General features: G+C 43.6%; 1 protein-coding gene across 5 annotated transcripts in view; it reads left to right on the plus strand.

Annotated features, from left to right (window-relative positions):
- Nucleotides 1–743: 743 nt before the first annotated feature.
- Nucleotides 744–17,611, plus strand: part of LOC102858045 (cyclin-dependent kinase 11B-like) — a 20,618-nt gene continuing 3,750 nt past the window's right edge. Inside the window, exons 1-12 of one of the 5 annotated variants that reach the window (XM_006885830.1) lie at nucleotides 744–868; nucleotides 942–988; nucleotides 1,680–1,795; nucleotides 4,116–4,243; nucleotides 4,973–5,111; nucleotides 13,469–13,605; nucleotides 14,077–14,199; nucleotides 14,914–15,009; nucleotides 15,111–15,278; nucleotides 15,546–15,611; nucleotides 15,781–15,956; nucleotides 16,751–16,841. In XM_006885830.1, coding sequence (XP_006885892.1) covers nucleotides 980–988; nucleotides 1,680–1,795; nucleotides 4,116–4,243; nucleotides 4,973–5,111; nucleotides 13,469–13,605; nucleotides 14,077–14,199; nucleotides 14,914–15,009; nucleotides 15,111–15,278; nucleotides 15,546–15,611; nucleotides 15,781–15,956; nucleotides 16,751–16,841 — 1,249 coding nt within the window. In that variant the 5' untranslated portion in view covers nucleotides 744–868; nucleotides 942–979. The remainder of the gene's footprint in view (nucleotides 869–941; nucleotides 989–1,679; nucleotides 1,796–4,115; nucleotides 4,244–4,972; nucleotides 5,112–13,468; nucleotides 13,606–14,076; nucleotides 14,200–14,913; nucleotides 15,010–15,110; nucleotides 15,279–15,545; nucleotides 15,612–15,780; nucleotides 15,957–16,750; nucleotides 16,842–17,611) is intronic. The other 4 variants (XM_006885828.1, XM_006885829.1, XM_006885831.1 and 1 more) reach the window with 4 other exon arrangements.

Genomic DNA, 17,611 nt, shown 5'->3' on the forward strand with positions numbered 1-17,611 from the left:
CACCCCAGTTACTGTATCAATCCATCTCATCGGGGGTTTCCCTCTCCTGTGCTGTCCCTCCACCCTTCCAAGCATGATGTCCTTCTCTCTTGCCCACATGCCCAAAGTAAGTGAGGCAAAGCTTCAAAATCCTAGCCTGCAAGGAGAGACTTGGTTTCACCCTCTCCAAGACAGACCTACTTGTTTTCTTGGCAGTTCATGGTATGTTCAAGACTCTTCTCCAGGATCACAACTTGAAGGCATCTGTTCTTCTGTCATCCTTAGATACTGTCCAACTTTCTGAAGCATAACAAGTAATTGGGAAAACCATGGCCTGGATTAGGTGCACCTTTGTATTTAGACTGATGTCGTTGTTCTTCAGCACTCTGGAGGGGTCCCTGAGAGCACATTTTCCCAGTGCAATTCGTCTTTTGACTTCCTGACTGCTAGTGTTAAGAGTGTTGATCCGAGCAAGCTGTAACTGCTAACAGCTTCAATCTCTTCTCCATCTATCATTATGCTGCCAATTGACCCAGTGGTGAGAATCTTTGTCTTCTTGATGTTGAGCTTCAAGCCATATTGAAGACTACAGGCCTTAACCTTTTGTAGCAGGTGCTTCAGGTCTTCTTCAGTTTCAGCAAGCAAGTGTATGGATTAAAAAAAAATGTGGTTAGTGCTGAGTGTTCAGAATCACGAGAACAATAAACCGTAGTTGCTCTATGGTAGCAAACCATATGGTAGCTTGGATTGTTTTTCTTTTTGCAGTGTTTTAACTCAAATGGGTGATGAAAAGGACTCTTGGAGAGTGAAAACTTTAGATGAAATTCTTCAGGAAAAGAAACGAAGGAAGGAACAAGAAGAGAAAGCAGAGATAAAACGCTTAAAAAATGTAAGCAATGTTTTTTTAACGTAAGTGATTTTCTTAAAGAGATTTAATGTCTTTGCCCTCATTTTTCCATTAGAACATCGCTTCTTCGGTGAAGTTCTTTTGTACTTCTAAATGTCACAGGTGAGCCTAAAGTCTATTCTCAAAATTAACAAAACATTCAAATACCCCGTCTACATTGATGTCAAGCTTATAACACACTAAAGCCACATCTTAGATGAGACTTTCTACATGGAAAAGAAAGTATTTGACCCTCAAGTCGTTAGTGAATGGAACTAATTCTTCTCATTTCATTATTAGTACATTCATAACACCATTTCAAGTAATTTTTAATATATTAGGAAGTTGTCTTGGAAATTAATCATAATCTCTATTTTCCTTGGTTGACAAATAATGTATTCAGAAAAACATTTTAGTGATTTGATAAGAGATATTGGGGGGAAATATCTGTTTTGGTAAGATTATTCACAAACCATTTTAAAATATAAGTACTGTATAATGTTTCATAAGATATGTGATATTTAAAGTATACATTTAAGGCAGAATTTTGGTTTATATAAGCAACTAACACACTTGGTATATAGAGTCATGTCTCATGGATTTTGCTGGTTTTAAATTTCTCATTTTAGGTTTTGGATTACAAAGAATTGTGATTTTAGCATCATAAGATTTGAGTGAAAGTTTATATTCATGAAAAATTGACTCATTCAAAATATATATGACATTTTTTTAGATGTTGGAAAGGCTTGGCTGGTTATCATTTAAAATATAGTTAACTATGAAGAAAATGAGTGACTTTCTCTTTGCTTCTTAGTCTGATGACCGGGATTCCAAACGGGATTCCCTTGAAGAGGGGGAGCTGAGAGATCACCGCATGGAGATAACAATAAGGAACTCGCCTTATAGGAGAGAGGACTCTATGGAAGACAGGTAAATGAGGAATGGGTAGTAGAAGAGTCCACACATTGCAAATACAGGGGGTTTTGTCTGTGTATGTCTGAGTTTTATTCAGTCTGTAAGTACAGTTTCTTGTTGAGACACATTGGAGACCTCTCCACATGTTTGTGGTACTTGCCGGCCTTTCTGAGTGTGACTTTGAAAAAGTTTGTGGTCCTAAGTTTAGGTTTGTCTCATGGTTGAAAGTGACTCTTGTATGCGTCAGTAGCAATTATTGTCTTCTTTATTTTTACATAGTCCCTTGCTATCTGTATTTTGACTCGATGTGCATTTGTGTTATTTGTATGATTTCATATTATATGAAAAAAAATTCTATACACACATAAACTGGAGTAGGGTACTGAAGCATAACCAGAACAAGGGTGGATAGCAGAAATATTTATGTCAAATTCTCTACCTTCTTGTATTTCTTTCTTTAACATGATGCTTACTAATTTATTCTCATATTTATAAAATAATTAGGGGTAACAGTCAGAAATTAAGTGAGAATACCTCCCCCAAAATGTGAGTTCTTCCATCATTTTGACCATCTACAATAAAAAATAGTGTTAAATGACCTTTAAAATAAAAATTGATGAAAATGAGATCATTAAAATTGATAAAAATTGGAGGGTCTTTTAATAGGAAGAGGGGAGTAAGAATGAATAGATAAGTTGGAGGAATGAAAGGTAACACAGTAAGGAGATGATCAGACGTAAAAATCACATTTCTCAATAATCATTAATGTTATAAAAAGAAAAATATGAATGATTATATCAGTAATCAATGTGATCTGTAAAGCATCACTCAAAAAAGAATTCTTTTTTTTTTAATATTTTTTTTTATTGGGAAAAACATATTGGGGGTACAAGGAGGTGAGGGTTAGGGGCAGAAGGGTGAGGATGGGCCAGGATGCAGTTGCAGAGCTGCACAGTTTGGTCGGTGGGGGGCAGGTGAAGGAAATGATGAGGGTCCAGTGGGGACCAGATGCTACAGAGGAATGACAGGCATTTTCCAATAGTAATTAAACCAACTGTCTTATTGATTTGGGAATTGGATGCCGACTCTCTGGCTTCTTCATGCTGAACAGGGGCGTAGATATAAAGGGGGGAAGGGAGGACACTTTATCACCTTACTGGTGGTCTTGGGTTACAGCTGCTTGCCTTCTTGCTCCTGAGGGCCGCGATGGTTCGCCCCGAGCCGGGGCCAAGCGCAGCCCGCCCCGGGCAGAGGGCCAAGGGCAGCCCACCCTGGGCAGAGGGCCATGATGGCTCGCCCCAGGCAGAGGGCCGAGGGCAGCCCGCCCCGGACAGATGGCCACGACGGCTTGCCCCAAGCCGGGGGCCGAGGGCAGCCCACCCCGGGCAGAGGGCCGCGACGACTGAAGTAGTCTTTTTTTAAAAAAGAATGTGTGTGTGTGTGTGTGTGTGTGTGTGTGTACACCATCAAATTGGATCTGACTGGTACAGGAGACTGCCCCTCCTTCTCCAGCAGAGCATGAAGTAGAGTCTGGGTCCCCCCCCCAGGTGCCTGTCGGGGCCTGGGTTTCAGCTGTCCACACCACAGCAGTGGGCAACGAGCTTAAAGCCCCTGATAGCTCTGGGCGCTGACTCTCACCAGTGGCTATGGATGAAGTCACAGGCGATTTTCAGCCAGCGCCTGAAAAGAATTCTTTAAAAAACAAAACTAAGCAAAAGAACTTATAGATAACTTGAGGGAAGGGAAAGGCAATATACCATAGAGTTGTTTAACCCTAGAATTACATTTATCAGTTCTAATTAATGTTACAGTAATATCTCTGAATGATCTAGTAAAATTTTACTTGCAGTGTTCTGAAACAAAATACATGAATGAAAAGCCAGTGTGATTTGGAAACTAACTGAAATAAAGGAAAAAATTTTTAAACATTAAAGTCAAGCACGTAAAATGACAGTCTTTTCATGATATAAACAATGTAAATTGCAGGTGTTAGTTTTATATATATATAAACTACATATAGGTGTTAGTTAGATACAGTTGGCTCCTTGTATCACTGTCACGATGATCAAAATAATATGCATATTGACTTCTACCAGAATTCTTCTCCAGAAAAAAAGAAGTGTGTCTTGTGTGCCATGTTGGTTTCCCACTTGTACTTTTCACTGGAATCTGAAGTTCTCTTAAGTTTCAATACTGGCCTAATATGCAGAATGATGTTTTAGGCAGCTTTATTCATGTCCTGGACCTACCTTTTTTTCCTGGATCACAAAACTCCATAACAACTCAATAGACTTTCTTTAACATGATACAATGGTTTTGCATCTTCTTGTTTCAGAGGTGAGGAAGATGACTCCTTAGCTATCAAACCACCCCAGCAAATGTCCCGCAAAGAAACAGCTCATCACAGGAAAGATGAAAAGAGAAAAGAGAAACGTAGGCATCGTAGTCACTCAGCAGAAGGGGGTAAAGACATATTTGTTTTCTTTTATATCTTATTTCGCTCTGATTTATCTCCTATTTCAGAATCTACTGCCTCCTCCAGAGCATAGTTGGATGAGAAGAGAAAGCAGATATTTAACTAAAAGATCATTCTGAATATATAATTTCTCTCCTGGTGATATTTTTCTCTATATTGATATATTTTTATATATTTTACTTACACATAAAATTTGATTCCGTAATCAGTACAAAACAGACTCTTTGATGCTATATTGCTTTAGCTGAAAAACAAACACTAAGTCAGAATTACAGATTTGATAGCACTTTTACCTTGTACTTATATCATTGATTCTTTAGGGCTATTAGAACTGAGAAAATGGACCCAGGGCCTAGTTTAAGTTTCATTGCTATAAATGCATTTGATTAATTAGAGTGGTTTCATGAAGTGAAAGTCTACTAAAAGAAACAGCTTTATTCCCTGGCGGTAAACACAGCAATTTTCAAAAATTAGGAAACTATTGTATCCTAATGCTTTATCTTAAATTACTTTGTTTTATTGCTTTATTTATCTATATATTTTAACCTAAAGTCATAATTGTTTCTCTCTGTCATTAAATACTTCTCTTCTTGACTTGGTGTATTCAGAATAATTTTTTAGAAGTTAAATCCTTTATGTGACACATATTGTTTTTAGAGTTTTACTCTGGTGTAAGTGAAAGTTTGCCCTTTTGTGACCTTCCTGTTTGTCTTCAGGGAAGCATGCTAGAGTGAAAGAAAAAGAAAGAGAACCTGAACGTCTGAAACGACATCGAGAGGAACAGGATAAAGCTCGCCGGGAATGGGAGAGACAGAAGAGGAGGGAGATGGCCAGAGAACATTCCAGGAGGGAGAGGTGAGAGGGCTTGGCTATGGAGTTTTAATTAAGCACGTGTTCTGAATTTTGTCAGAGCAGTAAATGAGCCAGTCAGGCCACCAAGTAAAAACTTGGCAGGAATGAGGCAAATATGATGCAGGTGTGGTATATGAAATTAATAGCATAGTAAAAACTGGGTGGCATTTACCAAGAGAATTATCCTGAAGGAAGTGAGTTGTTATTGCACTTTGATGACAGAAACAGAGGGGAGACGATAAAGGAACCAGAAAGCTTTACGTAGATATTCATGGGGTAGAGGAGGCCAACTGAGAACCAGACTATAAACAGGACCCCAGATCTGTGCCAAGAAGCCAACCTCAGTGAGAAATGGTTTGCAGGAGAGGGACAGTGAAGAGGTGTTTGGGGTCCTGAGGTAGAAATTTGACCACAAGGGGATGAAGTTTAGGCTGGGCTTGTAATGATGGAGATGAGAAGAAAAAAAATAGTCAGGAGAAATGCTCTTCCTATACCCTTTGACAGACTTCAGGTAAGGAGGAAGAGGAATTGTAACCAGTTCTGAACTTGGGCTGTCAAGATCAGTTTGCCCCATGAGTGCAGTAGTGTTTTGTATAAATTGTAGTCAATAAGGGAATGTCAACAAAATGAACATTTTGTGCTTGCTTTAGCAGCACAGATACTAAATTTAGAATGGTACAGGGAAGATTAGCCTGGCCCCTGTGCAAGGATGACATGCAAATTCATGAAGTGTTCCATAGTTAAAAAAGTAAAATGTGAACATTTTGACAGTTGGTCTGAGATCATTCAGTATTTATTTATCATCAAGTCTGTACCAAGTACTTGCTCTGCGCCATGCTCTGATCCAGGTGGTCTAGGCCAGAAGTGGAAGAAAGGTGGTCCTTTGGGAAATAGACAAAAACAAAAAATGGAAACGTAAAAAAGGAGTTCCCAAAGATCTTGAAACAGAACAGTTCATAGAGTTCAAGTGGGAGGCTGTGTTAGTAGGCAGTTCCCAGGACTGCAGGTTTACCAGATCTGGAACCAGCAGGTTTCCAGTTGCCTCTACAGCTTGGAATCCCAGGAGAGAGCATCTGTTTAGTGTCTCCTTGAATCACACTTTGCCCCAAACCCCTCTGTGACCCAGGGAGAAGGTGCCATAACCCTGATGTGAGTCTTGGACCACTTCTATGTGTTTGAAGTCCTTTCCAGAAAAGCCACTCTGCTTAATATCTGCCAAAGGGATAGATGGACTGTGAGGTGAAAGCAGGCCGTTGACCATTCCCAGCAGCCATATCTGTATAGATATATGAAGAAAGTGTGTTAGAGGAATGTTTATTCTTGTTGGTAGGTCAGTATGGAAGAAGCTAAGGCCCAAAAGGTAGAAATCTGAGGTCAGTGGTAAGAGAATAGAGCTTTGAAATGATTCGGATTAGCTAACATACTAAATACTTATTATCTGCAAGTTCTCTGATGAATGTTATTTATTGAGTAGGTAGTTTAAGATTAAAAACAACTCCCATAATTGTCATTGAGTTGGTTCTAATTTGTGGCAGTTATGTATATGTTAAGTAGAACTTGTGTTTCACCAGATTTTTAGTGTCTGATTTTTTTTTTGTAGAACAAACTTTTCTTTTGAAGTGCCACTGAGTGCACATGAATCTCCAGTCTTACAGTTAGCAATTCAGTACATCCACAGTTTGTGTGATTCTGTAGAATAGAAAGATACTTTGAAGAAAATTAAGACTTCATGTTGACTGAAAGGTAAAGTCAAGAAAAAGAAGCATGAGGAATGTGTATTGGTTTGGACTTCTGCTTATAGCTGAATCATATTGACCAATCTGCTCCCCAAAAGCATTCTAAAATTAACTCCCATCAGTACTTGAGAAATTCACCAGAGGTGCACACCACACACTAATCTGAGATTTATACTTGAAATGCTACCAACCTTTGGGTAAGAAGAGAAGACTCTGACTTCCGTCCTAGGGAATTGATCACATGCCCTCACCATACCTGGCTGATTAATACTGAGTTCTACCAGGGCAGGATGGGTATGAGGAGTGGCGGCTTATTCTCTGTCACCTCTAATGGGACACTTGGTTAGAACAGTGGGCAGTACCCTGTACCCAGCCCAGCAGCATTTTCCGTGGAATTGATGCCATGTGAGAGGCCAAGAAGGAAGGCCTTTATGTCCAGAGGAAAAGATAAGCACTGGAAATGGGAAGCAGGTAAATTAATAGAATAAAGTCTCTAAATATTTTCCCTCCCTCACATCTTCTCTTCTATAAGACTTGCGATTGTTAAAACAGTAATTCTCAAAGTCCTTCTCTCCATTGTGTTTCCAAGGCTGTAAATCGTACAGGCGAAGATTTCCCATCTTTCTCTTGGGGTACTGATTGTGCAGTTGAGGTTAGCATGCTTACAGACTGTATGATTAGACCTCCCCTTAAAAGAGTTACTTTATTACACCAGCTGTATTGTACTTAAAATGTAAATTGCACAAAGTAGGAAGGAAGTGGAGCTAGATTAGAAACCTTCTTATTTATTTTACCAAAATTAAGGTCGTGAGTTAAAATGCATATTACCTACAGCAGTCACCAATAAAATAAGAAAGAAGGGGGGAAATGCAGTAATGATATGGTAAAATTACTTATTTAAAAGAAAAAAGCAGTCAAAGAGAAAAATAGAGGGAGAAGGAAATAAGAGCAAAAAAAAAAGACACATGTAAGCCCAACCATACTCATAATTACATTCACTATGCATGTTCTTTATATCATAAACTAAAGACAGATTATGAGGTAGAAAAGCAGTATCTAACTATATGCTGTCTGTGAGAGATATGTCTTAGTGTCGCACTTCTCTGACCAGCAGGAAAGTGCCGCGCGACGGAATGAACCACTCAAGACCTTTCTTAGTCAAGAGGTAAGGGGAGAGGAACTCATGGTTGAGTGTCCTCCAAACCTGTACATCCTTATAGCTTTTATTGAGCAGCTTTTCACTACATAAGCAGTAAAATATGTTAGCTGAACTCCAGGATTTTTTTTACTCCTTTTTTTAATTGCTGACCTTTCCTGTTTCCATAACTATATCTTTTCAGAAGGCAGCTTCAGTGTGAGACTCGAGGTCTTGAGGATCCCAGTGTTTGTTTTGTCTTCGCCCAGGCGGCCTTGGTCCGCTTAATCCCTTCATCTCCCCCTTTTTTGTTTTTAGAGTGTAAAATGTATGGTTTGTATAGGTTTCAGTACAGGTAGTATGTATATTCGATAAAAGAAATTAAGGGGCATAAGGTAAATAATTTACTTTTGTTAGGGGAGTGGAGACAAGAACCTTTCTATGTACTTCTTGCTTGGGGGGAGCGTGTCATAGTTAGTGTACAGCAGTTAGACTCATTTGGGTGGAGGCTGATTCAAGGATCCACAGATGATCTGGGAGCTCATGAGAGATTCCATGTGCAGACTATTTGTGATGTAGTCTGAAAGACAGATACTTGAAAAGCTGTTCTGCGGGGAATTTTTTAGGTGTCTTTTGAACTAACAAAGATTTCAAGAGTATACTAGGATTTTCTCATTTTAAGACTGGATTTTAAGACCTGCGTTTTCTTTTTTTAAAGACTATGCAGAACAATTCATCATTACTTAAAATTATCTTCCTCTTTATTCACTTAATCTTTTTAGTCACTCTGGAAAATAAAAATAGAGACCAAACTACTTTCTTTTGCTTGTAAAACAGTACCACTCTTACTGTCCTTTTACTTAACTATAGATTTACACACACTTTCTTCAGTTCTCACAAACTCTTACCTTCTACAGCTATTTAGTGAGTTTTGATAAAGATTCACATTTTTTCTCATTACTTACAGATGGAGCAAATTTGCAATTTGGCCTCAGGCAGCACATTTTCACTCACTTACCCAACTTTGAGGAGCCGACATTTCTTGTTCTTGAAACTTCTGGAGATTTATGTTTCATTTTTCTTTTGTAAGTGGATAATTAGAGCCTCTACATAATCTGATAATAGAAATGTCTTCAGTAGTTAGTATAATGACCTTAGTACAATGACACTAACAACAGAACATAAAGTTTTTTATCAGCCATACTATGGCAAATGGTGGCACTGTGCAGATATTTCTGGTACAGTCCAAAGAGTACCCATTGCTTTATTTTTTTAGGTGAAGGTAAACTGGTCTTGAGTTAAGGCTATCTCCTTTTTGATACTTTTAACTTTACCACTACTATTATTTTTGGCTTTCTTTGGCCCAGAGGCATCCCATAACTTTAGAATGATTTGTACTTTAAGTTTCTAAATTTCTTGGGAATTTCTTTTTCTCGCTTTTTTTTTTGTTTTAAAGAAAAATCCAGCACTTCCTGTAGCAAGCAGGCTTTGTCCTTGCTGAGTCTGAGCTGAACTCTCAGGCATGTGACAAAAGGCTGCAAGATAGATCTATCTTGAATTTTTCAAAAAGCGAGCTGCAAAGCAAAAGTTCTTATTTTAAATTTATTTATTCTTTATGTTTACATTTAACAAGGAGAAAACCCTTAAAAGAGAAAACTATTTTTTCATTAAGTAAAAACTTTATTACATTACTTCTTACATCAGTAGCAACTCAGGGTTCAGTTAATAGGATAGGGAATGCTCATTCCCATCTGTGGGGGCAATACAGTTCTCTGGACCTTGTAAGCTAAGCTCTGCTAGTACTCCTGTTAACTGCTAGTGTAGAAGTCTGGTGCTGTGGCTGGTAGTGGAGGAGGTCAGCAGCACATCCTGCTTTAGCAGTCTGGACACTATCTTCCCTTCTAATGGCCTAGCCCTTCCTGTTGGGCTAGGTCCTTGGGAGCCTCATGGCAGTAGTGGTTCCCAGTATTGTCGAATCTTGGAGTAGCTGCAAATAAAGCCACTCCGCCTCCCACAAAGGAATGTCACAAACAACACACTTCACTTCAGACATGTTAAAAGGAAGGCATATTAACCCTTTAAATCCTGCCAGGCTTAGCCAGTTTGTGGCATTAAGTAGCTAATTACATAGATGGCTACTTAATTTAGCAGGATCATGAGACAGTAATACAGATTTTGTTTATGTTGGGTTGTTTTTCCCCCCCTCCAGAAAAAGAAGGTAAAAGACTACAGAACCACTCAGAGAAACACTGACTACAAGAGAACTTCAGGGGAAAAACCCAGAGATAAATGACTGGAGTTCCAGGGGAGGGCCAGACACCATCTAGAAGTCCAAGATGAGGTGACAGCATGAGGCAATAAAATGAGGTGGCACAATGAGACATGGTGAGGCAGCTTTTAGCAACTATTGAAGAGGCTTAATATATATTCTCTGATCCATTGTCGACTCCTGCCTCACCTATTACAGTTCCCTTATGAACAATTACTAGACGTGATAGAAGGAGAATTGAAGCCTTTGACTCAGTGCTGAAGAGTATTGAATATAGCATGGACGGCTAGGAGAACAAACAGGTTCATCCCAGAGAGGGTGAAAGCAGGCTGCTCCTTGGAGGCAAGGATTCTCAGGCTTCGTCTAATGTGCTTTGGCATGTTGCAGGAAGGGATCAGTCATTGGAGAGTGACATCATGTTTGGGAGGGTGGAGGGACAGCACAAGAGAGGAAGACCCTCGATGAGGTGGATTGATGGGGTGATTGGGGATGTCAGAGACAGTAAGGTTGGCCCAGGCTAGAGCAGGGTTAAGGGCTGTTGTACATAGGGTTGCTATGAGTCACAGGCGACTTGATGACACATAACAACTACAACAACATATGAATAACTACCCATATGTAAAGGTACTTGGTGGCATTGTCTCTTACTAGATGAAAATATCTAGACCTTTTCTCTTTTCGTTCCACGTGGTTCCGATTGCTGTTCTTCCCCTATCACATCAGGGTCACTGTATGTTGCACCCCTATCACGTCAGGGTCACCATATGTCGCACTTCTCTGACCAGCAGGAAGGTGCCGAGCAACGGAATGAACCACTCAAGACCTTTCTTAGTCAAGAGGTAAGGGGAGAGGGACTTAGAGTTGAGTGTCCTCTCAACCTGTTGTCCTCACAGCTTTTACTGAGAAGTTTTCCTTACAGAAGCAGAATAATATGTCAGCTAGATTCCAAGATGTTTCCTACTGTTTCTTATTTGCTAATTTCCCATTTCTGTAACCACCTTTATCAGAAAGCAGCTTCAGCATCAGAGTCAGGGTCTTGAGTGTCCCAGTGTTTGTCTTAATCCAGGCAGCTCCTGGCTTTTTTGGTTTTACTCCTACATCTTAGGGAAGAATAATGTTTTGACCTAAATTGGAATAGAAAGAGGTCCTTAACATTTATGAGATGTAGCTAAGCATTACTTAATATATACCATACTATGAGCAAAAAGTTGTTCTTTAATCCATAAGTTTAAGGTACCATGTTATAAAAATAGGAAAAGAAAAGCAAACCACATCCACAATAAATAGAAGAAAGGAAATGATAGAGATTAGTATAGAAAACAAAAAAATCAGTGTAACTAAAAGTTTATGCTTCAAAAAAAGATAATTAAAGACCTTTACACAAAGAATAGTCCAGAATTCGTTAATAAATCTTGTATGATATTTGAAAAAATTATATCAAAAGCTGTTTCAGAAGTACTTAACAACTCTGGGTCGGGTCCATAGGATTTCCTCTATGAAATTGACAGCGCTCAGCTCCTGACTAAAAGGGCTGTGATTTGAACCCACCAACCACTCCAGAAAAGAAAAATGTGGCTATCTGCTTCCATAAAGATTATAGTCTGGGAAACCCTTTGGGGTAATTATGTTCTGTCACATAGGATATTGACTGACTTGTTGACAGTAGGGAATTTGGCTTGGTTTAATTGTATTTTAGTTTGAGGTCTGGTTTGGGAAGGGAACTCCCCCTGTGTCACCCAGGAAACAAAAGGAAAAAAGAAAAGAGCATGTTAACTAACTTTTAAAAGGCCTCAACGTAGCTCAAGTGGAACTTCCCGATTGATGAGACGATCTCAGCCTTCAGAGGGCTGGAGTTTCCCAGAACGTGGAGCTTGACTTCAGCTCCCTGCTGGACCACACCCTACACCTCTCTTCGTTTGTGTTCTTTCTGGAGAAGGTTAAGTCAGTAGCTGTACATATAGATGGCCTCAGTGGATTCCTGGAGTCATTCTCAGGACCTCACATGCTCCTAAGGACAGTGAGCAACAGCAGGGCTGATGTCTGTCTTATCTGTCTGTCAGTCTGACCAGCTGTCTTGCTAACTGGTATGTGTAGCTTTGGCCCAATGGCTGGGAAGAGAGAAGGGCTGGCTGGGAGTCATGTGGATTCCTGAGCTTATGCCTGGTGCCCACTGGTCGATCCCTGGGTGCTGCATTGAGGGAAGGTGCAGGTTGAAGCAGCCTGTGACGAGGATGGAGAATTGGGAAAGGTGAAGTGTGGATTTGTATCCAGGAAGAAATTGGATTTGTGCTCAATTTTATCAAGCAGTGAAGAAGGTGGGATTTGCCCATTCTACCCCTTGTTTAAGGCAGAGACGCATTAACTTTCTAGGTTGTATTTGGACTTAACTCTGCATTGTTGTTAGCGGCTGCCAGGTCAGCTCCCCAACTCATGCCATCGCTGCACACAGGTTGAAATGCCTCCAGGTCCTGTGCTTCCCCAGGATCAGTTCTGGACTGGACTGTTGTGGTCCACAGGGTTTTTTCCCTGGCTCATTCCCAGAAGCAGATTACCAGGCCTTTTTTTCCTGGCTTGATCTCTAAGCTCCCCTGAAACCCGTCCCACATCCTAACAATAATGACAGACTTTGTGTTAGGAGCACTGCCTGGGACTCAAACTCCGGTTCCTCCATAGAGAGTAGGAGTTCTCCCACTGACTCACCTGGCCCCTTTTCACAGGAACATGAAAAGTTAACTAGGACTGCTCAGTTCAAACTCTTTGGCCTCATGTATTTTAGTTACTGGCATTTTTTTTGTACCTCCGGTGACATGTTACCCTCCTTACAGCTGTTCATGGATGGATCCAGACAGAGTAGCCTGGAAAACGGCCATGGGTGGGGAGGGATCAGAACAGAGCCTTGTGGCTTGAATCTTGGAGCCCCCTTTCCACCTTTCTCATACTAGTGTCTCTGCCTAACCCTTTTCTAGCTCATGGGACTGTTACCTACTGATAAGTTTGTATTTCCATTGGCTTCTCACATACCAGAGAGCACTGGTGGCCTAGTGGCAACATGTAGGGAAAGAACAGTGTTTTGAATCAGGGGGTTTGTCTTAGGGGGTGGTGTCATTTTGAAGGACTTGCGACTTGGGAATCATATGTGTTCTGTGTCTTCTGCTCTGAAAGCCTCATGGCATTGTATGCCTAGGGAGTGACAGAAGTTGATCTCACATCTGTGTCACAGGGACCGCCTGGAGCAGCTGGAGCGCAAACGAGAGCGTGAGCGGAAGCTGCGGGAGCAGCAGAAGGAGCAGAGGGAACAGAAGGAGCGAGAGCGGCGTGCTGAGGAGCGGCGCAAAGAGCGGGAGGCACACAGAGAAGGTAGGCAGTGGGATGCTGGGGTGACAGGACGTGCTCCAGGGCCTTTGGGGGCTCCCACAGAAGCCACTCACTCCACTGGGCTCTGTGCACAGGTAACACAGCACCCTGAGGTAGGCAGGTGACAGGGACCTGTCCAAGGCCACAGAGGGTCCTAGGAAGTGATGGGGGGACTGAGGATTGTGGGTGCTGGCCTGCACCTCAGTTGAGTCCACATGTGTTACTGCCTCTGTTGGCTGGCTTGTATCCTGGAAATGGTCTGGCCAGTGGAAATTGTTTAGAAGCCTCGGTTCATCTCCTGGCCTCCAACTCAGTTCTGTTGGTACCATGTACATACTATGAGCATTTCTCCCTGATACAGAAACACCATTTCCCCATCAACAGAAGGTTGAGGTGTCAGGGCAGGGAAGCACCAGAGTCCAGTGGGGACAAGGTGCTTCAGCACTCCCTTGTTCTGTTCTGTGGTCACCGCAGTGTCTGCCCATCACCGCACCATTCGGGAGGAATACAGTGAGAAGGTGAAAGCCAGTCACTGGAGCCGCAGCCCGCTCCGGCCACCCAGGAACAGGTTTGAGCTGAGCGACGGCCGGAAGCCAGGTGAGGCCTGCGTGTGGGTGGTCTGCACCTTGTTTTATCTGTTGAATTTTTGGCTGATGAGCTAATTACTAATCTTCTCAGAGTGATTGAGTTCTGCATGGGGTGAACTGTTAACTCATACACAGTGAAGTTACTCATGGGAGAGGCACCACGTGTTTTTTTTGGATGCTGTTACTTGGTTTATTTAAAAACTTTTCCCCGGCAAGCTCTGGTGGCCTAGTGGCAGGAAGCTGCACTGCAGTGCCAGAGGTGCATGGTTCAAGTCCACCAGATGCTCTGCTGAAGAAGGAGGAACGATCGCCTCCTGTACCAGTCAGATCCAATTTGACGGTACACACATAAAAAGAGTAAATAAAAAAAAAAAGAAGAGGAAAAAAACCCACAAAAACATTTTCCCAACCTCATCAGGGTGCAGCTGGAGTGCTGTTTGGAGGCAGTAATGATGAGGCTTCACCTCACAGACTTTGCACATGTTGCTAGGAGGGGCTATTCCTTGGAGAAGAACATGATGCTGGCAAGGGTGGAGGGTCAGCGAAGGAGAGGAAGGCCCTCAGCCAGGTGGATTGACGTGGTGACTGCTGCAGTGGGCTCTGTGTGTCAGGAGTATGAGGATGACACGGGATAGAACAGGGTTCAGATCTTTTGTTGATAGAGTTGCTGTGAGTCATGCTCGTTGGCACCTCACAGCAATATCTCAGATGATTTGTTTCACAGTAAAGGAAGAGAAAATGGAAGAAAGAGACCCCCTGTCCGACTTGCAGGATGTCAGTGACAGTGAAAGAAAGACCAGCTCAGCAGAGTCCTCCTCAGGTAACTGCACCCCTGGCCCAGGATCTGGCCGCACCTAACCTGCCTCCGTGGGGCCAGGCTGGTGGGCTCACCTTACTCACCACTTTCTATCCTCCTTCAAGCGGAGTCAGGGTCTGGCTCGGAGGAGGAAGAGGAGGAGGAGGAGGAAGAAGAAGAGGAGGAGGGGACCAGCAGTGAAGAGTCAGAGGAGGAAGAGGAGGAGGAGGAAGAGGAAGAAGAGGAGGAGGAGACAGGGAGCAATTCTGAGGATGCTTCTGAACAGTCAGCTGGTGAGTCTTTAAACTTTACTCACAGAAACACTGTGTAGATTGTAGATGATGTAGAAAATGCGGAGAAGTCACATGAAGCCCTGAAAAATGTTTTGGAGATGAGGGTGCCTTGCTGCTTGGGACTCCTAGAGATCCCAGCATGATTGAGATGCTTCTTGCTTTCCATCAGCTAAGCTGACCCTCACTCTGCCTGTCGAGGGGTCTGGCGCGTGCCGCAGCGCGACGCTGGCTCCAGTCACCTGGGCGGACACCTGCTTTCTCTTGCAGAAGAAGTGAGTGAAGAAGAAATGAGTGAGGATGACGAGCGAGAGAATGAAAACCATGTCCTCGTCGGTGAGCAGCTGCTCTCCTCCCTCCCTCGCGTGATCCCAGGGCCAGGGCAGTTTTTCCTGGGTGGGGCCTCAGGGGCTCTGGCTTTTCTACACGCTTAGGGTTTTCCCGAGTCAGGGGAGGGTTTTGGCAGGTGATCATTCCTGGTTCTGTAACTGGATGTTCTTTAAAGTTCCAGAGTCACGATTTGACCGCGATTCCGGAGAGAGTGAGGAAGGGGAGGAAGAAGGGGGCGAAGGGACCCCGCAGAGCAGCGCCCTCACCGAAGGAGACTGTGTGCCCGACTCACCCGCCCTGTCACCAATTGAGCTGAAGCAGGAGCTGCCCAAGTACCTGCCCGCCCTGCAGGTCAGACTCTGCCACCCCTAACACGTGGCCTGGTCCCTGTGTGTTCTGAAGAGCGTGCTGTAGATGGTTCACAGTGGGACAGGCACCGTGGGATGGGATGGGCACAACCACCAAGCATCATGTTTTTTACCTTTAGGCCAGGTCACGAGACTCTGTCACCTGTCCTCAGCCACATCCATCCTGGGAGGACCCTGGGGTTTCAGCAGTAGCCACAAGGCAGCAGCCAGGGGGCAAGAAAGCTAGTTCATACCACCCCATGGTCTGGTGTGGGTCAGGGAACAGATGGCCAGAAGTGATACAGGGACCCTGCTCTGTAGATAATCCTCAAAGCAGAGCTTCTTCAGTGAAGGATACAGGATGGTTCTGTGGCACATGGAGGGCCAAGCAGCTGTCTCTGAGGTCGCTGCACTTGCCTCTCAAAAGCTTCAGAGCCCCGTAGCTCGGCCAGGCCTACACTGGTTGACTGCACCACCCATGTCGCAGGGGTGTTTGGTACCAGACAGCCGTGGGTATTCACACTGAGGTGCCAGTGCTGGTTCATTGTATCTGTAATAGAATGGCCCATGGAAGGAAATAAAGGAGATCGAAGTTGCTCATAGTTCTTTTCCCAGCCTCATGCGGGTACACTCCAGCAACGCTTCCAGGGGCTTGGTTACTCTTGTCTATATGGGCAGAGAGAGCAGGCTGAGGGGTAAGTCCATCAGCCTGAGGAGAGGGTGACCCCGGGCCAAGCATGGGGGGCTCTGAACAAGCCTGGGATCCTGGCCCAGCCCTCACACTCTCCCTCCCTATAGGGCTGCCGGAGTGTAGAGGAGTTCCAGTGCCTGAACAGGATCGCAGAGGGCACGTACGGAGTGGTGTACAGAGCAAAGGACAAAAAGACAGGTTGGTAGAGTCCATAGTGGTCTCATAAAGGATAGGAATTGGGCCCACAGAGCCTGGCCATCCTCTGACTGAGAGGCCAGGTGGGCGGGTGGGGTGCTGTCAAGGGGAGAGCCAGCAGTCCTACTGTAGAGTGTCCTGGCATGATCTAGTAGTCTTCAGGCATTCGCTGGCTTAGAGCAGAGGCACCAGGCAGTGGGTGTGTCCACGGGGGACATGGAAGCTTGAGGGGCTGCCAGTAAGAACAGGTGTATCTCTGATTGCCCTGAACTAGAGATGTCCCTCCATATCTCGGCATCCGCACGTGTCCTCGTGCATCCTGTCCTGCATCAGTCTTGGTGATTCAGCCACTGTTCTCTATCTGGAATGGCTCCTCCTTGCTGCAGCTCCCCCCCATACTCCCCTCTGTAGTTTCGGGGGAACTCAGGTGGGTAGCCGGCCCTCTGAGCCCTGGCTGGTAGGTACCTTTGGTGTATTCATGCGCTGGGCGTGGTCTTACGGTGCCCAGGTTAATGAGAACGCTTCCTCAGCCACAGGGGGACGGAAGGCACCACAAAGCATGCCCAGGGTGGCTTCGCTTCTCCACGCTGACCCCATGTGGGAACTCAGCTAGAGCTGCAGAAGCACCTCATAAGCAAAGATGATGATGATGATGATGATGTTGTTATGTGCTGTCGAGTCGCTTGCGACTCATAGCGACCCTATGTACAATAGCTCTAAACCCTGCTCTATCCTGTGCCAATCTCACTGCCTCTGACACACCCATCCCGATT

This window comes from Elephantulus edwardii, unplaced genomic scaffold (assembly GCF_000299155.1).
Source record: "Elephantulus edwardii isolate Elephantulus edwardi_28Jun2011 unplaced genomic scaffold, EleEdw1.0 scaffold00045, whole genome shotgun sequence".
NCBI lineage: Eukaryota > Metazoa > Chordata > Mammalia > Macroscelidea > Macroscelididae > Elephantulus > Elephantulus edwardii.